This window comes from Euprymna scolopes, chromosome 40 (assembly GCF_053919585.1).
Source record: "Euprymna scolopes isolate OS-2025 chromosome 40, ASM5391958v1, whole genome shotgun sequence".
NCBI lineage: Eukaryota > Metazoa > Mollusca > Cephalopoda > Sepiida > Sepiolidae > Euprymna > Euprymna scolopes.
Window position 1 is genome coordinate 43,596,041 of NC_136521.1, and position 20,863 is coordinate 43,616,903.

A 20,863-nucleotide genomic window follows, 5' to 3' on the forward strand; every position below is an offset into this window, starting at 1 on the left:
TAGTTTTGATTACAATAGATCTGAATGAATGAACCTTGTAAGGGAGGGGCACTAAGCATTGCCCTGTTAATAATGAATTTCTTTGGTTTCTTTTTATTTTTCTCTTGCGGTTAGAAATATCAGGAAATTTTTTTCTTTTTTTCAACATCAGACTAAAAGAATCGTAATGAAGGAATCGGAAAATTAAGGTATTTTTAACGATGCGATTCCGATTCCGATACCTCCCAAAATACACAATTCTTACGATTAACGATTCCGATTCCAATTAATCGTCCCACCACTACCAAAAATGTTCAGTTTTAAGAAAATATTTACCTCCCTCCTTTTATGATTAGAGCTCTCCGATCTCCTTTTTTTTTTCTTCAAAAATTATTTTCATTGATAATTAATTTTCTGCCTTATCGGTTTTTTTTTTGGGGGGGGGGGCTCACAATTTTTGGATATTTTCATTACTGTGACATGACAATTCAGTAAATATCATTGGTTTCACTTAAGTGACTGCCTTTTAATAATATGGACTTCCATTTCTTGTAAAAAATAATTTTAAGAATTCTTCATAAGTTTTGGTTTCAGTTTCAATTATAGCTGAAGGAGCTCAAGTTATATATATATCTCATTCAAACACTACCGTGTTTGAATATATGGTTAAGTGGCAGTTTTAATCATTTAGAACTGCTTTAAAGTTTCACCGCTTCACTCATTTTTTCGACCAAATTTCAAACAATTATTATAGTTCACCTCAGCTATATTGTGAAAAAAAAGTTTTCAATTTTCGCTCCGTAAAGCAAGTTATGAATTTTCTGATGTTCAAAATTGTAAAAACCAGAAGGGGGAGAGTGACATTTTTTATGACTGGTGTCCGTAGTGACTAATGTTGCTACCAATTCACTGCTCTCGTGAAAAGAGAAGTAACAAGTAAACCGGAATGAAAGTATGAAAGGGAGATAATTGGGGGATTTTATTGAAAGCAGACAAGTTCTGTACATTGTTATTACATATGTGTATATTATGTTTATGGGAGCAAAAAAAAATAAGACTGAAATTCAACAAAGAACAAGTGAATTTACTGAAAACCTGGATAAATTATTCATTATAAAAGAAAAATGCAAGCATGAAAAGTAATATGGTTAAGCTTAACCATGGAAAAGTAAAGGACTAGTTGTTAAAACTTAAAGAAAAGGACAAGATAGTCTAGTAAAAAATAAAATATTGCAGCATTAAGAATTTCTTTTAAAATTCAATTTATAACATTATATAATCAATTCTTTATGCTGCAATATTTTAAGTTCTAAAATTTATATTTCCAAACCCTGTGGTTAAACTTTTAAAAAACTGGAAAAACAAAAAACAAAAACCAGCAAACATGATGTAAAAAGAAAAGGTAAAGTAAAAAAAAAAAAAAAAAAAGTTTTGGTAGGTAGGATCGAACCCGGAACATTGAAGTGAAAAACTTGATAAGTTACCGTTTGCCCACGAAAGGAAAGTAACTGAAACAAATTTTAATTTAACATTTTAAACGTACAAGTGGCAGTTGCATGGCGAATTTAATTAGGTCAAAGGAAATTAAATTGCGTACTTAATTTTAACTGCGGGATGGTTCTTTTGGGTTTGTTTTTTACCCAGCTTTGTCTGGTTTGTTTTCCCAACGTGTTGGGGAAAACCAGCTCCCCTTTATTAGGGGAGTGTCTGAATGAAAGCAATTGTCTGATATGACGGTTTTCACCAACATTGACCAAACATCCATTGCTTTCTGGGTGCCCCCTGCCCCGTAGGCTGAGAACTACATCTTAGTTACACATCAGTTTCGCTTTTATATGAAAAAGCCGAATCCACACGAAAAGGGCCAAAATAACAAGAATCGTGTAAAAGTTGACGTAAATAAATCTGGATGCGACACGCGTTCACAAATCCTAGATATTATTATCTAGGGGGTATATAAACAATTCTAAGCGATGGTAACCCCCCCTCCCCCATGAGAAGCCCGGTGAAAAAAAGCCTTTGTTGGACATACAAAAACTTGCGTACTCGTGTTTTCTGGTGTGTGTGTGTGGACGGGCGGGGGTTGGGGTGTTAATGAAAACCTAAGGATAAGCTAAGTAAAAAAAACAGAAAAACAAACATGAAAAATACCCGCCCCTCCAAAAAAAAACACGTGAAAAATGGCTTAAATAACTCTGCTTCAATATTAAAATTTAAAAAATCGCAAAAAAAAAAAAAAAAAAAAAAAAGAAGACATCTCACACCACGATTCGAACCCAAAACCTTTAGATAATTAGGCCGTGCTCTAAGCAACTGAGCTAAGACGACGTTGTGTCGCTTTTTCAAATATTTAAAGTAAATCACGTTACGATATCATGTGACGCATGCGTAAACTCATCATGAGAGTACGGTTTTTGCTGACCCACACCCCTCTGTAAAAAACTACTGATTTCAGGGTGAAAGAATTAACGTTTTTTGGCCAATTTTTCGATATTTGTCAGGCGAAGGTTGAAAGTTTAAAATGATACAGATCTGGCGAAAATCCATGACCAATGTCAAAAGTTTTTGCGAGACATACAAACACATACATACAAACATTTTGGCTTTTATATATATATATATATATATATATATATATATATATATATAGATATATATATATAGACTAGCGGGGGTACCCGGCGTTGCCCGTGTAAGAAACGGGGGGGGGGGGTAAAAAGTTTTGGCATGTAAGTAGGATCGAACCCGAAGCCCTGAGGTGAAGTTGGGAAATAAAATGTGAAAAAAACATGACATGTTAACCAATTGGCCAGCAAGAAAGAGTTACCGAAAGACGTTTGAATTTATTTGAGTAGGAAGAGAATTGACAGGTGCCGGCACCTAATGACTTAATGAGGTCAAGTGGAAATCATGGAGTTAACATTTTCTGTGAGCGTTATGACGACGTAAACAGTAGCTAGTCAGCAGTTAACATTTTCTGCGGGACAGTTTTTAATGAGGTCGATAACTCTGTTTGTTTGTTTTTACCCAACTTTGGGGAAAACCAGCTCCCCGTTTATTTATTAGGGGAGTGTCCAGACGAAAGAAATTGTTTGATATGACGCTAAAAAAGCCGACATTGACCAAACGTTTACATCGTTTTCTGGAGACCACTGGGAACTGCCGATTCGAACCCAGTTTTTTGTTTTTTTTTGTTTTTTTTTTATACTGAAAAATGAAAGATACACGCAACAATCTAAAATTCTGGGGAAAAAGAGCGTATGAAAGTCAGGCAAATTAAATACACACCTTAATTTAAACTTTTGCCACTTCCGGTTTGGTGATGGGTGCAATAGCAAAGACATTCTTTTTTTTTTTCTCAACACACCTCCAAACACCCGGGCAATGCCGGGCACCCAGGCTAGTAATATATAAATGTTTATCATCCTTGTGAACATACGTTTCATACTCCCTTGCTAGAAATCATCAGTGTGGCTAATGTAACTATACTGCCAGTTGAATGATTTGAACTTTTGACCCGATTAACTTCAATCCAATGTAATGACATGCATATCAAATGTGTGGAAAATGAATTTTATATTTTATTAGCAAGCGGTGGCTAGCACTGCCTAATTGTAAAATACACTTAAATATGTTTTTATTTATGTAGATTTAATATATATCATTAGAGTCCATTCTCTATCTATTATTACATATTGTACCTAATTTATCGTGATTTCAAAAGTGGGGGGGGGGGAATTATGGCTTCTGTGCTAGAATTGAAACTAAAACTTATAGCATTGTGGTCTCAGTTGTTACTATTTGAGCTATCATCAGTTCGATAAGAAATAGCTAAAAATGAACAAACGTTAATGTGTGTGTGATGATACAATCACGTTGACACACCAATTCTTGTCAGATCATTGAAGTTAAGCAACATTATGCCTGGCCAGTACCAGATGGGTGACTATTTGGGAAGTCTAGGCGCTGTATGTACTGCGCTGTCATAGAAATTTCCAGGTTAGTATCTGAGGCCGCATTAATTCACTGGGAGAGATGCACTCCTAGATTTTCGTTAAGACATGTATCTAGTAGAAGGAAACTCTGATGTAAAAAAAAACAAAAAAAACAAAAAAACTGCGGTTTACTGTATACTCTGTCCTGTGACAGTCATATGCACAGACAAAAGTTAGCAGTAGTATCTACACAAAGCCTTCATCACTATAAACAAATCATCTGTGTGGATTTCCGAGTTACTTAGTTGTTGTGGCAGAAGCTCATATGTCGAAATCAACGAAAGAATCCATCATTTCTTTATATATATATATATATATATATATATATATTATTATTGTTTTTAAGATATAACTTTCCACTGACACGTGTTTCGTCATCTACGACTCATCAGAGTGGCTGAATCTAGCGAGACTCGAAATCAGGGACCCTATGATAAGAAGCCTAAACCTCTACCACACGACTGCCTCGCCTGACTACTAAATGTATCACTTTTTTTTTTTTTTTTATGTAGATGTTTTTATTTGTTTTTGTTAGCGATACTTTTTGAATGAATTCAATTATTTATGCGAAATTGCATTTTTACCTAAATGCGAGTTGGGAGTAATTTTTCCTTTGACCCGTTTGGTACCCCCTTTAATGGGGAGCGGCATATATATTATTTTTAAAATATAATTATCCACTGACACGTGTTTCGTCGTCTACAATTCAGCATCTAGCGAGACATGAAATCTGGATCCCATGATATATATATATATATTTTTGCATGCATGCAAGAGAACTAAGTTGATTTATCCCTGCCAAGTTCCAATTTCTTTCAATTTTGACCTCTTAGCAGCTATTTTTACCGGCTAAATACCCATAAAAACAAACGGTTCACAAAAATGCAATCATTTGAGCCGCCTAGTGTCGCTCTGACCTTTCGTAGTTTGAAAAAAATGGAGACATACACTGAGTTTTATAAGTTATTAGGTTTAATCAGCTAAAGGAAACAAATTGGTACAAGTCCAGAATTCAACCTAGTTTTTTTTTTTTTTTTTTTTTTTTTTTTTTTAAATAAGAAAAAATAAAGAAAAATCATTGGTGTGCGTACCTGTCACGTAACAAAAATGTCATATTCCAAAATCACAAATTGATCAAATACTTTTTTTATATAACTAAGGACATAAAATTTTATGAGGATACGCGAACATTGTTTTCATTCACCATAGTTACTAAATATAAAAAAACTCGATTCGAACTACTGAGATGAGAAGAAGCTTTGTAATGGCTATGATTTACTATTAAAATCGCTAAAAATCCTTTTTTAAGAAAAGGAATTTGTATGTTTGATGCAGTTTCTTTGTGTTTATTATTCCCCCGACAAAGGAGGAATTGACTTAGTAATTCATTCATGTTCATCTGTTTGCATTTTTCTCAATAACCATGCCTTGGATTTTTTTTTTTTTTTTTTTTTTTCACAATAAACCTTAGTCATGGTGAAAGTAAATTTTTGCCAGAACAGAAAAGATTTTCTGGAATAACTCTTGTTTCACATCCCCGCCCCCTCAGTAAAGTGAAATTGTCCCCAATTCGTTCATTTGTTTATACTTTTCTCAATAACTACCCCTTGAATTTTTTTGGAAATTTTGCACGAACATTAGTCATGGTGAAAGTAAATTTTGCTGCGACAGGTTTATTCACTCGTGGAAGAGGACCTCGCATGCTCTGATTGTTATTTTATTTTAAATCCCTTTGTAGAAAATAACCGTGTTATTTAATGATTTGATGGTTTTTATTTAATTGCATTTTATTTCATGATTATCATTGCAGGACCGTTCCAAGATCCAATATGATAAAATTAAAAAGACCAACATAGAATTAAAAAATCGAATTGCCATTGAAATGAATGAGCATAATGAAAGGGAGAATAAGATTCAACAGGTTAGTTTTTGTCTTTCATTTTCTTTGTTGTGAAGAGTTGCCTCTGGTTTGTACTGACGTGATTTAACGTTTGGGGTAACTTGGAGCTGTCTGTCCTTTGACTTGTATAAAACAAGTGGATGACGTGTGCTGTTTCTCTCTTCGTTTTGTAACCATATAAATAAACGGACGTGTCTTTTGCATCTGTGTATATTGATTTTTATTTTGTCAACCATTGATATTACTTCCCGTTTGAAGATTATTTAAAGAAGAAAGGTATGTTTTCTTTATTTACTTCCTAATTAACTAACAAAGGTTATTAATTAACCTACATTGTTTGCGTGATCTTAGGTTAAACTTCAAAAAAAAATATTTTTTTTTCTTTTTCACGGTTATGTTTCTGAATTTTTTAATTAATTGACTTACAAACAAAAGAGCTTTCCAATGGACTTAGAACTAAAAGTTTATACGCTTCTGAATATTTGAGATGAGGATAGGTTATTTGCATTATTTGGATTCTTCAGATTACTGTTCTTGTTTTAAATATCATACTGTCAATATCTGCAACAGAGAGATGAATCTCTCGGGTCATGAATGCATACTTTTCTACATTAAAAATTAAACAAAACCACAAACACCTCAGCCTGACATCCACATGTACCATGAACTAGAATAAATACATAGAAGACATTGCCATGGTTGCTGTGAAGTGGGCTTCCTCTACCACACTAGAAAAATACTCATACCTGACAAATCCACTATGCACTCATGCATGGAATATTGCCATATATGAGCTGGTGTATCAACTACTAGTCTCTCTCTCTCTCTCTCTCTCTCTCTCTCTCTCTCTCTCTCCATAAAAGTGTCTCCAATCTAATCAGTCCTGCACTATTAACCAAGTTCAAACCTCTGTCTCATCACCACAATGTTGTATACCTGCATTTGTTTTATAAGTATGGTCTTGGCCCTATTGTGGGACCACAAGTCACATTTATTCAACCAGTTCTTTAAAGTATGCTGCGATGTGTGTGTGTGAAAAAGAAAATTAAAACTGTAAGTTGAACTTTACAATCAAAATTATTGTTTGACTGAATACTCCAAAAAACAATTTACAAAGTTCTTATTCTGTGGAGTTTCAAAGAATGCTATTCTTGTTATTCTTCTCATCATTGTAAATTGTTTTTTTTGGAGTATTCAGTCGAACAATTTTGATTGTAAAGTTCAAATTACAGTTTTAATTTTCTTATAATCTCTACTCTCTATTGCGTATTGAACTTTTTCATTCGGTTGGGATTAAATTTCTATATATAAATTTATTAGTTATTTATTTATTAGTTTGAAGTTTACCATTGCGTATTATCAGATAAACACTACATGCCTTTGATTTCATATATATATATATATATATATATATATAATCGAGAATAAATGACAAAAAAACTATATTCCAAAATTCATAATGTTGACCATCTTATAATTCCTTTAATTCAGTTGACATTAACAATTCTTGACCGTATCTTTTTCGTAGTGCAAAAACAATCACTTAATTATATCAATCAGTGAATCTATTATGCCCTTAACTTATCAGAAGAAATAGCAACAATCAATCCGTCATAAGGAAATAGTGTGATTTGACATGATTTAAAATACGAAAATTGGAAGAGAAGCTGCAAATACCTTTGTAATATTTCCATTACACCATTTTGAAATCAAAATTTAAAAATTAAAAAAGGTATATAATCAAGCAGAGGAATTCTATGTTTGATGTTTGCTTCTTAACAACAAAAAAAAAAAACTTATGCTATACACAAAGTTTTAGTTTGAGAATGCAGCCCAGAGAAAAAAAAATTTGAAACTAGTGAATTAAATTAGGAAGGATTTAAGTGTGCTACTATGGATGTCCCAGTCCAGAGTGTTAAGAAATGATTCATGAAAGTTCATTCGAATGAAATCCATTAACCAATTGTAAGTTTTTAGAAACATAATATTTATGAAACTAAAAGGTTGCTGATTGAGATTGTCGGGCTGACTTCCTCATCTTGGTTGTTATCGTCACAACGTTTCGGCCGTTTTGCCCTCCGGCCTTCATCAGGTGGTTTGTATAATGAAGGCCGGAGGGCAAAACGGATGAAACGTTGTGATGATAACAACCAAGATGAGGAAGTCAGTCTGACAATCTCAATGAAAACACCTCATCTCAAAAAAAATACAGACAATTACTAAAAGGTTGCTGTTTTTCAATATGGTTAATCCTGTGTTATGTTTTTAAACCAGATGTAATTTTTTTTTTTTTTTTTTTTTTTTTTTTTTTTTTTGACCGATAGATGGGGGGGGGGGGCGTTCCCCTGATGCTTATTCAGTGCTAGAAATTTGAATTTATCAACAACCAAGACAATAACACTGTGCAACCACATAACACGGATGTTTAAAAATCGTTTTGTTTGTTTATTTTTGTTTTTTCCCAAATAATAAAATCAGTGTTAATACATATAAAGATGCAGATGTTTTTTTTGTCTTCCATTTCAAGACAAATGTTAACATTAGCCAAAACGATGAACTGAATCGTCTCCCTTGTTTTCAGAAAATGATTTAATGATACAACTGCAGTTTATGATAAAATTAGTTTTTACTTTTAAACTTCTATTGAATAATTTTCCTGATTTTTTTTTTGAAGATATTTGTTTTTGATAAATATATCAAAGAGTTTTTATTTGTAATGCAATTTTCACCTGTTTTTATCTGTATAAGCACCTTTAAAATCCAACACAATTTCTGATCATCTCTGAAGATAGGATTAGAAAAATTTTCTAACTTGCAATTATTTTAATATTTTTAAAATGCGCATTACTGCTTCAATTTCTTTACATTATTCATTTATTAATTTTATCCTCTTACCGTGACCTCTCTAACACAGTTGCTGCTACTTCCTTTTTCTGTCTCCTAATTTTTTGTTAATACCATCAACTTATTCACATATTACACTATTATTGCTACTGCTACCCCATTTTTATTATTTGTCATTCAATTATTTTAAGATTTTTAGTCTATCAATGGTTTTAACTGAACCACTTGTCTTTAGTTAGTTGTATATTTTGCCCTCCCTCCAATTTCTGCTGTTAACCATACTACATGATTGCCTATTTTTTTTTAATTTTATTTAGGCAACAAGAAAAGATGTCATAAATTTTATGAGCAACCATTAATGTTTATTTTTTATTTATTTATTTATTTATTTTTTTTTTTTTAAGGTTCAAGAGGAGATTATGGTTATACACAAGAATGTGATGGCAATTAAAAAAGATAGTCAGAATATGTTGACCAAAATCTCTGCAAAGAAGGAGTCGATTTCCAAGGCAAGAGTCCATCGGGTATGTAAAACTTGTCAACATGCGTCTGTGTGCGTGTATTGCAAGGACCATTATCGTCTGCTCATTCCGCTGGTCCAAGTTTGTTGCTTGATTTCGACACTAGTCACAGTATTAATTTTGTGGTCTTTGTCATTGCTGCAAGGGAAGAATTCACCCTGCAAATAAAAATACAACTCTTAACAGCTTAAAACGAATAACAAAAGTTTTGTTTGCCGGTGGGGTGGGAAGGTCAGTCTTTTATTGAACAACGGACTTGCAAATGAGAATTCTTAGTTCAACCAAATTGAAACCTAAGTCCAATTGAACCATTAGATAAAAAGCCCCACCACTCTCTCTCTCTCTCTCTCTCTGAGATGGCCAGAATTCATCCCCTCTCACCTCTGCTGGTTTATATATAGATATGACTGAATTCCAAAAACTTATGTTGTTTTGACTTCTGCTTTCTGTTTACCGAAAGTCATGCCAGTGTATACCAAGGAAATGTCCCTTCCAATTAATATTTGCATACTGGTTTCCAGTTTCCTTATAATTAAGGTCCTGAATATGACCTTAAACTATATCCAATGGTGAGGCCCCAACTTGCGGGCTTTTGGAAGTGTGGAGCCACTCTTTAATTGCCATTGCTCCCAGGTCCACTCTGACCCGGAGTGGTAGTACCTGTTAGGGTCCCAACTATGGGTTAAATAGAAACCGATTTGAAAATAACAAATATATTCTATTAAAACATTTTTCTTCAAAATCTCTGGTTTCTGCATTAAATAACCTGAAAAGGGTTGATATGTCGTAAAACAACCAACCAACCTTATAATTGAAAATTTAACGTTAATTGATCTTTTAGATTTTTTCTCAATTAAAATTATTTAGATATGAAATGTTTATTTTATATTACAAATATTTTATTGAATTAGGATTCAGAATTTCATTTTTTTTTTTTTTTTTTTTTTTTTTTTTTAAACATGTGAGTTTAATTGGTAGGGGGCAAGCAAGGGGGAAACTTTCATAATCATCTACAAGATGTTCTTTGGCAAAATCAATTTTAAAATGTATTTTTTATTATATAAAATCCTTCTGAAAAGGAAACATTTCAAAGTAAAGACTAAAAAAAAATATATTTTTGTTGCAAGATATTTTTCAAAAATGCATTTCAAAGTAAAGATTATTTTTATGTAAAATTAAAATGTATTATGAAATCATTCTGGAAAAAAATAATTTCAATGTAAAAACTAAAAAAAATATTGATTATTACAAGATATAAAAAAACATTTTAAAATAAAAACTGTTTTAATGTAAAATTTTTAAATGTATTTTTTTTTTCTTATAACATCATTCTGAAAAAATTACATATCAAAGTAAAAATCTGCACAAACCCTGGTAAATTATTTAAAATTTTCAGTAAAATTTTACTTTTTTTTTGACACTTTCCTATGCTGAAAACGAATATTACATTCAAATTTCGTGCTGACAAGTAGTATTTTGGATATTAGGATTTTTTTTTTTCTAATGCATTACTTAATGAATGTTAGCAGCTATCACCATTCTTAACATGGGGTATAGGGGGTATTTTTTTAGCACACATGCACAATAGTGCTTGTTCAGTTTGGAAAAAATATGGCTGCCAGTGAAAATATAAAGGTTTATGTTGAATAATAAATGCCTTAATATCCAGAAAACTATTTGTCTGTCCCAAATTTAAATGTGATATTCGTTTTAGAAAACCTCTAAACGTTGTCAATTAACATGAATGCGGAGTTGCAGTTAAAGTATAAAAAAAAAAAAATACTGAATTTACTTATCACTTTGGGGATGAGGCATTCTACTGGATGCCAAACAGCATTATTAAATTGTTTTTAATGTAATTAAAAAAAATTAATTCAATGTTTCCCCATTTGTAAAAAAAAAAAAATGTTGAGATATTTGTTTACTAAAATTCATAAGAGCAGACATAAACAGAAAAAGAAAATTAGAATTGGCTGTCGGATGAAACAAGTAGCCACAATGTAGGAAGTAAAAGTTTGTATCGTAAAGAGAATTCTGATGGGGAGGGGGGTGAAAAACTTAATATTAAGAAAAAGAAAAATAAACTTTTAGTAAGAGGCCATGAAATCACTAATTTACATTCAAAAAATCAGTTTTGACTTTTGTCTTTTTTTTTTTTTTTTTAGGATGAGGTCAAGTGTCAACTAATGAAAGTGACGGAGGAATGTAAGAAATTGGAACAGAACATTGTCCATTCTCCACAGAAACTAAAGAACAACTTGAACAGCATGCATGAAAAAGTTGCGGCTGCAAAACAGTTACAGGCTGAAAAGTTGGAGCTTGTGTCCGCACGACGGAAACGACTGGACGAGCTGAAGACACGGCATGGCATTGTGGAACAGGGACTACGCTTTATTCAGTCGATTGTGGAAGACGTAGAAAAAAGAAAGTAAGTCTTGAGTTTTTGTGCATGTATATCTATAATTGTTGAAGTAAAATAATCAGGCATAAAAAATGTAATTTTCCTTTTTTGTTTTTGTCCTTTTTCCTTTTTTTTTCCTTTTCTTTCTTTTTTTGTTTCTTTTCCTTTTTTTTCTTTTTCCTTTTCTTTTTTCCTTTTCTTTTTTTCCTTTTCTTTTTTTTCTTTTTCCTTTTTTTCTTTTTCCTTTTTTTCTTTTTCCTTTTTTTCCCTTTTCTTTTTCCCTTTTTTTCCTTTTTTCCCTTTTTTCCTTTTCTTTTTCCCTTTTTTCCTTTTCTTTTTCCCTTTTTTTCCTTTTCTTTTTTCCTTTTCTTTTTCCCTTTTTTTCCTTTTCTTTTTCCCTTTTTTTCCTTTTCTTTTTCCCTTTTTTTCCTTTTCTTTTTCCCTTTTTTTCCTTTTCTTTTTCCCTTTTTTTCCTTTTCTTTTTCCCTTTTTTTCCTTTTCTTTTTCCCTTTTTTTCCTTTTCTTTTTCCCTTTTTTTCCTTTTCTTTTTCCCTTTTTTTCCTTTTCTTTTTCCCTTTTTTCCTTTTCTTTTTCCCTTTTTTCCTTTTCTTTTTCCCTTTTTTCCTTTTCTTTTTCCCTTTTTTCCTTTTCTTTTTCCCTTTTTTCCTTTTCTTTTTCCCTTTTTTCCTTTTCTTTTTTCCTTTTCTTTTTTCCTTTTCTTTTTTCCTTTTCTTTTTTCCTTTTCTTTTTTCCTTTTCTTTTTTCCTTTTCTTTTTCCCTTTTCTTTTTCCCTTTTCTTTTTCCCTGTTTTTTTCTTTTTCCCTGTTTTTTTCTTTTTCCCTGTTTTTTTCTTTTTCCCTGTTTTTTTCTTTTTCCCTGTTTTTTTCTTTTTCCCTGTTTTTTTCTTTTTCCCTTTTTTTTTCTTTTTCCCTTTTTTTTTCTTTTTCCCTTTTTTTTTCTTTTTCCCTTTTTTCTTTTTCCCTTTTTTCTTTTTCCCTTTTTTCTTTTTCCCTTTTTTCTTTTTCCCTTTTTTCTTTTTCCCTTTTTTCTTTTTCCCTTTTTTTTTCTTTTTCCCTTTTTTTTTCTTTTTTCCGTTTTTTCCCCCCTTGTTTTTTCCTTTTTTCTTTTTTTTCCTTTTCCTTTTTTCTTTTTTTTCCTTTTTCTTTTTTCTTTTTTTTCCTTTTTCTTTTTTCTTTTTTTTCCTTTTTCTTTTTCCTTGTTTTTTTCTTTTTCCTTGTTTTTTTCTTTTTCCTTGTTTTTTTCTTTTTCCTTGTTTTCTTTTCCCTTGTTTTTTTTTTCCTTGTTTTTTTTCTTTTTCCTTGTTTTTTTTCTTTTTCCTTGTTTTTTTTCTTTTTCCTTGTTTTTTTTCTTTTTCCTTGTTTTCTTTTTCCTTGTTTTCTTTTTCCTTGTTTTCTTTTTCCTTGTTTTCTTTTTCCTTGTTTTCTTTTTCCTTGTTTTCTTTTTCAAAGCCTGGCAGTCCAAGTAAAGAAACTATTGTAGTAAAAGGCTTTCCAGTATCTAAAGATTTCAACATTGACGGGGTGGGATTTTCCTGCTTTACAAGTTTGTCGGGAGTATGTACGTCGAGGGGGCACAAGTGCTATGAGTTAATAAGAGCACACTCCATTAAAGTATTCGTGAAACAGGTACAGGTATGCAACATTGCAGTGATGGGACAGAGGTTGAAGCTTGGCTAATAGTGTGGAACCTATTAGATTGGAGACTTTTTTTGAGAAACTAGCAGTAGGAGCACCAGTGCAGATGTAGCAACAATACTCCATGTATGGGCGCATGGTGACTTTGTAGAGGGATAGAATGCTCTCAAGTGAGAGTAATTTTCTAGCATGGTAGAGAGATCCCACCTTATTTGCAGTAGCCTTGGCAATATCCTGAATGTATTGTACTATCTCACTTTGACTGGAATACTGGAAAAAAAAAAGTCAAATAGTATTTAAACAAAAATCTCTCTTTTCTCTTTTTTTTTTTTTTTTTTTTTTTTTTTTTTTTTTTTTTTTTTTTTTTTTTTAAATGACTTTTCCCTTCAATTGCTTTTTAGGAGGAGTTTGTGATATTTTCTTTTTATTTATATCTGTTACAAACACAGACTTTCAAATATTATTTCAAGTTTTCATTAATAAAGGACATGCAAGGCATGAAAATTGTTAAACAGAATGTTTTTACTATAGGCTTTAAAAATAAAGGTACAAGATACAATTTGAAATTTATTTATCTTCAAAGTGCACTTTCATAAATTTTACAAAGTAAGGTATTAAATTTTTATACCTTACTTTGTAAAATTTATAAAAGTGCACTTTAAAGATAAATAAATTTCAAATTGAATCTTGTACCTTTATTTTTAAAGCCTATAGTAAAAACATTTTCTTTAATAATTTGCATGCCTTGGATGAAATGCTTTTCTAACTTGTGTGTGTATATATATATATATATATATATATATATATATATGTATATATTTTACCACTTTTTCGAAGGACTGTCGACAGTAAAACATACCCACTTCTTTAATTGTGCAATATACTTTCATTCTTCATGATACCATTCTCCCAGGATTATCTTTTTTGTAGAGTTGGGGGGAAGGTAGCACTCCTCTAATGTATTATATTATCCTGCATTGAGGATCAAGTAGTACTTGATCAAATTCAGTTGTGACACTCTTCTGGAGGTTGAAGGTTCAATGCTCAGTGGGAGCAATACTCAAAATATAATTGTGAATTACTTAGGACTCCTACCTAGATATGGCTTTTTAAATGAGAGTATGCTACCGCCACGGATTAAATAAAGGGTTCCGTTTGAAGTCCCATGCAGGTTTCTGGGTTCAACAAGATACACCTAAAGAAGCTCAGATTACATTTATCGAAATGTTATACAAATAACACTCAAAATGAGGACAGTTTGGTTTGGCTGTTTTGTTTTTACGTCATATCAACCCTTTTGAGGTCATTTAATGCCGAATCCAGTAATTCTAAAAAAAAAAAACTGATTTTGCAAGTTCTTTATATCTTCAAATATTTATTTATGGTGTTTGGTTTGATTGTTTTGTAGTAGTGTTTTTGTTTCTGATTTGCAGATCATGATTGAGTTTTGCAAGGGGAAAGGTTAAAAAAAAAAAAAGCAATAACATTAATGTTTGATGTATTTGCGGACAAGAAGCCAATATCTTCAAACAGTCTGATCCTGTAGCATCAGAAAAGTGAGAATAGTAGTCTGAATAATCCGAATGGTATGAAAAAAAAAATCTTTTATTTTTTGTAGATTGCATGAAGAAGAGATTAAAGCACTAAATGAATCGTACCAGGTGAATGCACATAAACGAAAAGCAATTAAAATGCAAGAAGAGTCATTGATGGAGTCCATTGACCTCATCCAGGATCGCCTTCAGAAAGTGCAATTGCAGAAACGGGCCCGTACAGTTGACCTTGACGCTTATTACTCAGCAACTGCAGAGTAAGTAGAATTTACATTTTTTCTTCATGCCTTGTCTGGTGTGATTTAATATATATATATAATATATATATATAATTATTTATTTTATTTATTTTTAAAACTAATCTACGTACACGCGTGTTTCGAGGTAGTTACCTCTCGTCAGCATATTTAGACTGTTTCTAGGGATCGAACCTCAGACCGTGTTTACCACAGGCAAAATGTGTTTGTGTGTGCATTTTTGTGTATGTCCAGCAAAGGCTTTTGGAGGGGGGGAGGGGGAGCTTCAGGCGGTTGTTACTCTTTCTTAGAATCTTTTATATGCTACATAGATTATAATATCTACGATTTACAAAATGAGGTTGCGCCTATCTTGCGCCGCTTGTTTCTTTGGCTTTGCCGTATATAAATGAAACTGGATCCATAGCAAAGCCAGATTCCTACCACTCATGCTAGGGAAATCCACAAAAGCAAAGGTTTGATCAATGCGGTGGGGAACCCCTTATATGAGATGATTACTACTCCCCTTTTTATGGGGAACTGGTTTCCCCCACCCCCACCCTACGTCTTGGGGAACCGCGTTGCTAAAATTGTGGAAACAAAAACAAAAAAAACTGCCTTGCAGCAAATGCTAAGTGCTGGATTTCATTCCCTCTATGACGTAATGTTTGACCTCATTAAATTCATGCACCTGTTCCATTAAGTTTTTAATCGTTAAATTAAAACGTTTTTCATTCCTCAACCATCGTGGCCGAGCGGGTAAGATGCCAGCTTTCTCTTCCTTTCTTTTCCACCTTCGCCTCAAGGCTTTGGGTTCAAGCCCACCTCCCTACCAAAACTTTTTTTTTCTCTTCTTTTACACTGACAAACATACGGGCAATGCCACCAGTCTATTATATAAAGGGCAAAATGGGCGCGAGCGTTTTGTATGTCCATGAAAGACTTTTTGGATGGGGGTTCTTGCGTCCATTAAATTCCGCAAGAAGTTTTCACATACTTTCCTGATCGTAATATCTCCGATTAACAAACGGACATCTTTTTTTGATCGAGTTAAACAAAATCCCCACTGCAGTCCTCTCAACTGTTTGCCTTTTTCGTATAAATAAAGCGAAACTATTCAAACGCAAACGCCTAGCCTTCACCTGGGTAGTGTCTGTTCTGTAATTGATCCTTGGACAATGTAGGGGAAACCCTTAATACTGAGACAATTACTATTTATTTGGATACTTCCAGAGTGCCCCCTTTTTGGGGCGGAGCTGCTTTTCCTCCATATTAAAAACGACCTTTGTGGGAGGTTTAAAAGCAACGCCATTTCTGCGAGTCATCTTTTGTTTTTGATTGACTACGTTAAATTTGACTTCTGGTCGTGTCATGAAGTAGGAGTAAGATGTCAGATTTTCTTTCACTTTCTTTTCTGCCTTCTAATCACGGGTTTGAGCCTGTCTGCCTGCTACGACTTTTGTTCAACACACACCTTCAAACACCCAAGCAACGCCAGGCACCTAGGCTAGTCAGATATAAATGTCAACGTCTGGTAGAGTTATTTCCCTTCAACTGTGTTGTTTTAAAGTTGTTTAAAAATAGATTAAAATAAAATTGCACTTTTTTTTATTTTTTTATTTTTTTTCAAAAACTATTTTCCTTAATAAGTAATTTTTTACTTTATCATTTTTGTAAGTTTTGGATATATTCATTACTGTGTGATAAGAATTGAGTAGATGTCACTGGTTTTACTTGAAATCCAATATTTCGAATTTTGTTATATGTAAGAAGAATCTAAAAATCTGGATGAAGTATGTACCTTTAAAAAAAAAAAAACAATTGTCATATTCCAAAAGGTACATAAATTGATCAAGTAGTTTTATTATGATCTTGTTTAATGTTATGTAGATTATCATTGAAAAAAAATGTTATTAGTATATCTCACTCCGTATGCAATTTTCTGGAGTAAAGAAAAAAAAAGGTGTTATAGCCTTGCTTGATAGTCTGTTATTACTGTTATAGCCTTGCTTGGTGTGTTATTACTGTTATAGCCTTGCTTGATGGTGTGTTATTACTGTTATAGTCTTGCTTGATGGCGTGTTATTACTGTTATAGCCTTGCTTGATGGCGTGTTATTACTGTTATAGCCTTGCTTGATGGCGTGTTATTACTGTTATAGCCTTGCTTGATGGCGTGTTATTACTGTTATAGCCTTGCTTGATGGTGTGTTATTACTGTTATAGCCTTGCTTGATGGTGTGTTATTACTGTTATAGCCTTGCTTGATGGCGTGTTATTACTGTTATAGCCTTGCTTGATGGCGTGTTATTACTGTTATAGCCTTGCTTGATGGCGTGTTATTACTGTTATGGCCTTGCTTGATGGTCTTTTATTACTGTTATGGCCTTGCTTGATGGTCTTTTATTACTGTTGTAGCCTTGCTTGATGGTCTTTTATTACTGTTATGGCCTTGCTTGATGGTCTTTTATTATTGTTATGGCCTTGCTTGATGGTCTTTTATTACTGTTATGGCCTTGCTTGATGGTCTTTTATTACTGTTATTGCCTTGCTTGATGGTCTTTTATTACTGTTATGGCCTTGCTTGATGGTCTTTTATTACTGTTATGGCCTTGCTTGATGGTCTTTTATTACTGTTATGGCCTTGCTTGATGGTCTTTTATTACTGTTATGGCCTTGCTTGATGGTCTTTTATTACTGTTATGGCCTTGCTTGATGGTCTTTTATTACTGTTATGGCCTTGCTTGATGGTCTTTTATTACTGTTATGGCCTTGCTTGATGGTCTTTTATTACTGTTATGGCCTTGCTTGATGGTCTGTTATTACTGTTATGGCCTTGCTTGATGGTCTGTTATTACTGTTATGGCCTTGCTTGATGGTCTGTTATTACTGTTATGGCCTTGCTTGATGGTCTTTTATTAGTTATAGCCTTGCTTGATGGTCTTTTATTAGTTATAGCCTTGCTTGATGGTCTTTTATTACTGTTATGGCCTTGCTTGATGGTCTTTTATTACTGTTATGGCCTTGCTTGATGGTCCTTTATTACTGTTATGGCCTTGCTTGATGGTCTTTTATTACTATTATGGCTTTGCTTGATAGCTTGTCATTGGTGTTATGGCCTTTTTGTAAGTTTATACCTAATATTTTCAGAAAAAAAATCAAAATGGACAGAAGGTACTTTTTATTTCTAACCTCCCCCCCCCCCTCGAATGAATGAATGCTTGTGCTTTAAAAGGAAAAATATTGTTTTGCTTTTTCAGGAAGAAAAAAGTATCTACGACAAAAGTCGATGCACTGAGCACTGAAAAGGAGAAATTGAAACGTGAGAAAGAAATGTGGTTGGAAAAGATTGAATCTCTGAGAAACAAACAGCTTGACCAGCGCAATGTGCTGATGATGTATTACAAGAACATTCTGGATGGCGTAAGTTTTTCAAAAGTTAACTCGACTAGATGTCATTACTAGGATGAATAAATCTTCCTCCTTTCCCAATCAGAAGACATGACTGAGGTGGAAAGGTAGTCCAGTGGGAACAGTGCAAACTACATTTCATATGCACAAACAAATGGTACAGACAACAGCATTCATCTTAGGTGGGTTAAATCGACTTCCCTCAAAAGTGGAAGTTTCATGGGAATATTAATTTCACAAGCGGTCCCAAGTCTCCAAGGGGAGATGATGACATTACGTTTTAGCAGTTCTTGCAGAGTTGTCTTATCAAAGTTACTTTATTTCGTGTCTATATTCACTCCGGATAAATATCGATAAAATTCACTTTGGTGAATTTGAGATTTACTCTGGATAACTATCGATAAAACTGGCTCCTTCCAATAAATTCACCGTATCTCACATGAAAGCTGACTAAGCTCTGTAGCATTACAAGCGCATGCTATATTTCCGTGAACATCGGCAATATTACATACCTAATGTGCTTCAACAAGTCATATCTTTTTTATCTGTGAGTCAATGTTTTAAAAAATTTACATTGATGGAAAGAGAATGGAATAAGCATTCCAATGATGTTAATTTATTGGATTTTATGCATTCAATGTTTTTGTGCTCCAAGTTAAAATTTAAAAAAATGGTAAAATATGGCAGCAAAAAGGGAAACTTTTTTTTTTTTTCAATGTTTACATTTCATATGTTAGGTTTGGATACATATGCGCGGGGTCAAATGTGATTGGATATGGCTGAAATTTTACAAACTAATTAAACATAGAAGTCTATCTCTACTGGAGTTTGATTTATATTTTTACGACCCCAGGAAGCAAAGTTGACAAAGAATATTTCAGAATTGATAAGATAAATCGGCATATATCATCCATTTTCATATAGATAATAGTTTCAGAATTATTTTCATGTATAATATGTAAATATTTGATAATTATTAGTTGTGTGGAAATTTCTTTAAAATGTTATCTTTTATAGAAATTAAAATCTGCTTAATAGGAAAACTGCTCGCTACACTTAATGCGCTGACCAGCCTACAGTTAGTGTATTAACGAGTTTCACTTGTATTCTCTTAAAAATAGAAAACTGTTTTACTGCTTTCATTTTACGAGACTCAGTTTGTCAATTTTAAAAAATTATTTTCAAGTTTTTCCTATTTTATTTCCAATCAATATTGAGCCAAAACTTTTTTTTTTCTTTTTTTTTTTTTTTTTAAACATTTTTAGTGCTTGCATTTCTATTATCATGGTATTTATAACTTATTTATACTTAAGGTAGAATTGTTTTTTACTGTGTGTGTGTGTGTGTGTGGGGAACAAATATATAACAAATAAAAGGTACTTGTGCACTTATGCTACCATGCTGAAATAATATTATTTAGAAACCCATTCTTAAAATGGTAAGGGAAGGGTGTTTTGTTAACTATTCTGTACTTTCACCTAACAATTTAATAAAAAAAAAAAAAATAAAAATATCGTGAAATTTGAATTTAATTTGAAAAATAGTATGGTAACATAAGTGCATAACCACCCAAATAAATATTACCAGAGACCTAGTTGGATAAGTTTTTAGTTTATTTAGTTAATGTAAAATGTTTATTTCGAAAAGTATGTAGTGTCGAGCGTTACACAAGCACAAGAAAAATAACGACGTGTGGTATCTCATGTCTTTGAAATCTCGACAATGACTTAGAAATTTACAAAATACTGTTAGAAACCCAACCAATAAATGTCCTGGAGACATTTATTTGGTGGGTTTTTAATAGTATATTGTATATTTTTTTATTTTTAACTCATGGTCAAGACTTTTTTTTTTTTTAGCTGAGGATATCTAAACAATAATAACCGTTTCTTCACCTTTTTATATTTTTTATATCGGAAAACTTTACGATATGAAAAAAATATAGGTAACGTCTTTTCATCTAAATATCTTATCTATTTCATTTATAAAATAAAAATAAAATATGTAATTGTATTTTTAATAAATAATTTCATTTTTTTTTTCTTTTTTTTCTTTTATTTTTTTTTCTTTTTCTTTTTTTCTTTTTTTTTTCTTTTTCTTTTTTTCTTTTTTTTTTCTTTTTCTTTTTCTCTTTTTCTTTTTTTCTCTTTTTCTTTTTTTCTCTTTTTCTTTTTTTCTCTTTTTCTTTTTTTCTCTTTTTTTTTTTTCTTTTTTTCTTTTTTTCTTTTTCTTTTTTTTTTTTTTTTTTTTAATAAGAGGTAAATTTTCACAAACAATATCTCAGTGCGGTAAAATAGCAGGAGAGAAATCACAAAAGTAGGTTGGGGGGGGGGGGGGCGAGGTTAAAACTCATTACAATGAAATTCTCT

At 32.2% G+C, this 20,863-nt stretch overlaps 1 protein-coding gene across 1 annotated transcript in view; it reads left to right on the forward strand.

Annotated features, from left to right (window-relative positions):
- Positions 1-20,863, forward strand: part of LOC145265505 (uncharacterized) — a 55,561-nt gene that overhangs the window by 32,099 nt on the left and 2,599 nt on the right. The window contains exons 7-11 of the mRNA XM_080121404.1: positions 5,785-5,895; positions 9,123-9,242; positions 11,405-11,667; positions 14,914-15,105; positions 18,344-18,506. Coding sequence (XP_079977530.1) covers positions 5,785-5,895; positions 9,123-9,242; positions 11,405-11,667; positions 14,914-15,105; positions 18,344-18,506 — 849 coding nt within the window. The remainder of the gene's footprint in view (positions 1-5,784; positions 5,896-9,122; positions 9,243-11,404; positions 11,668-14,913; positions 15,106-18,343; positions 18,507-20,863) is intronic.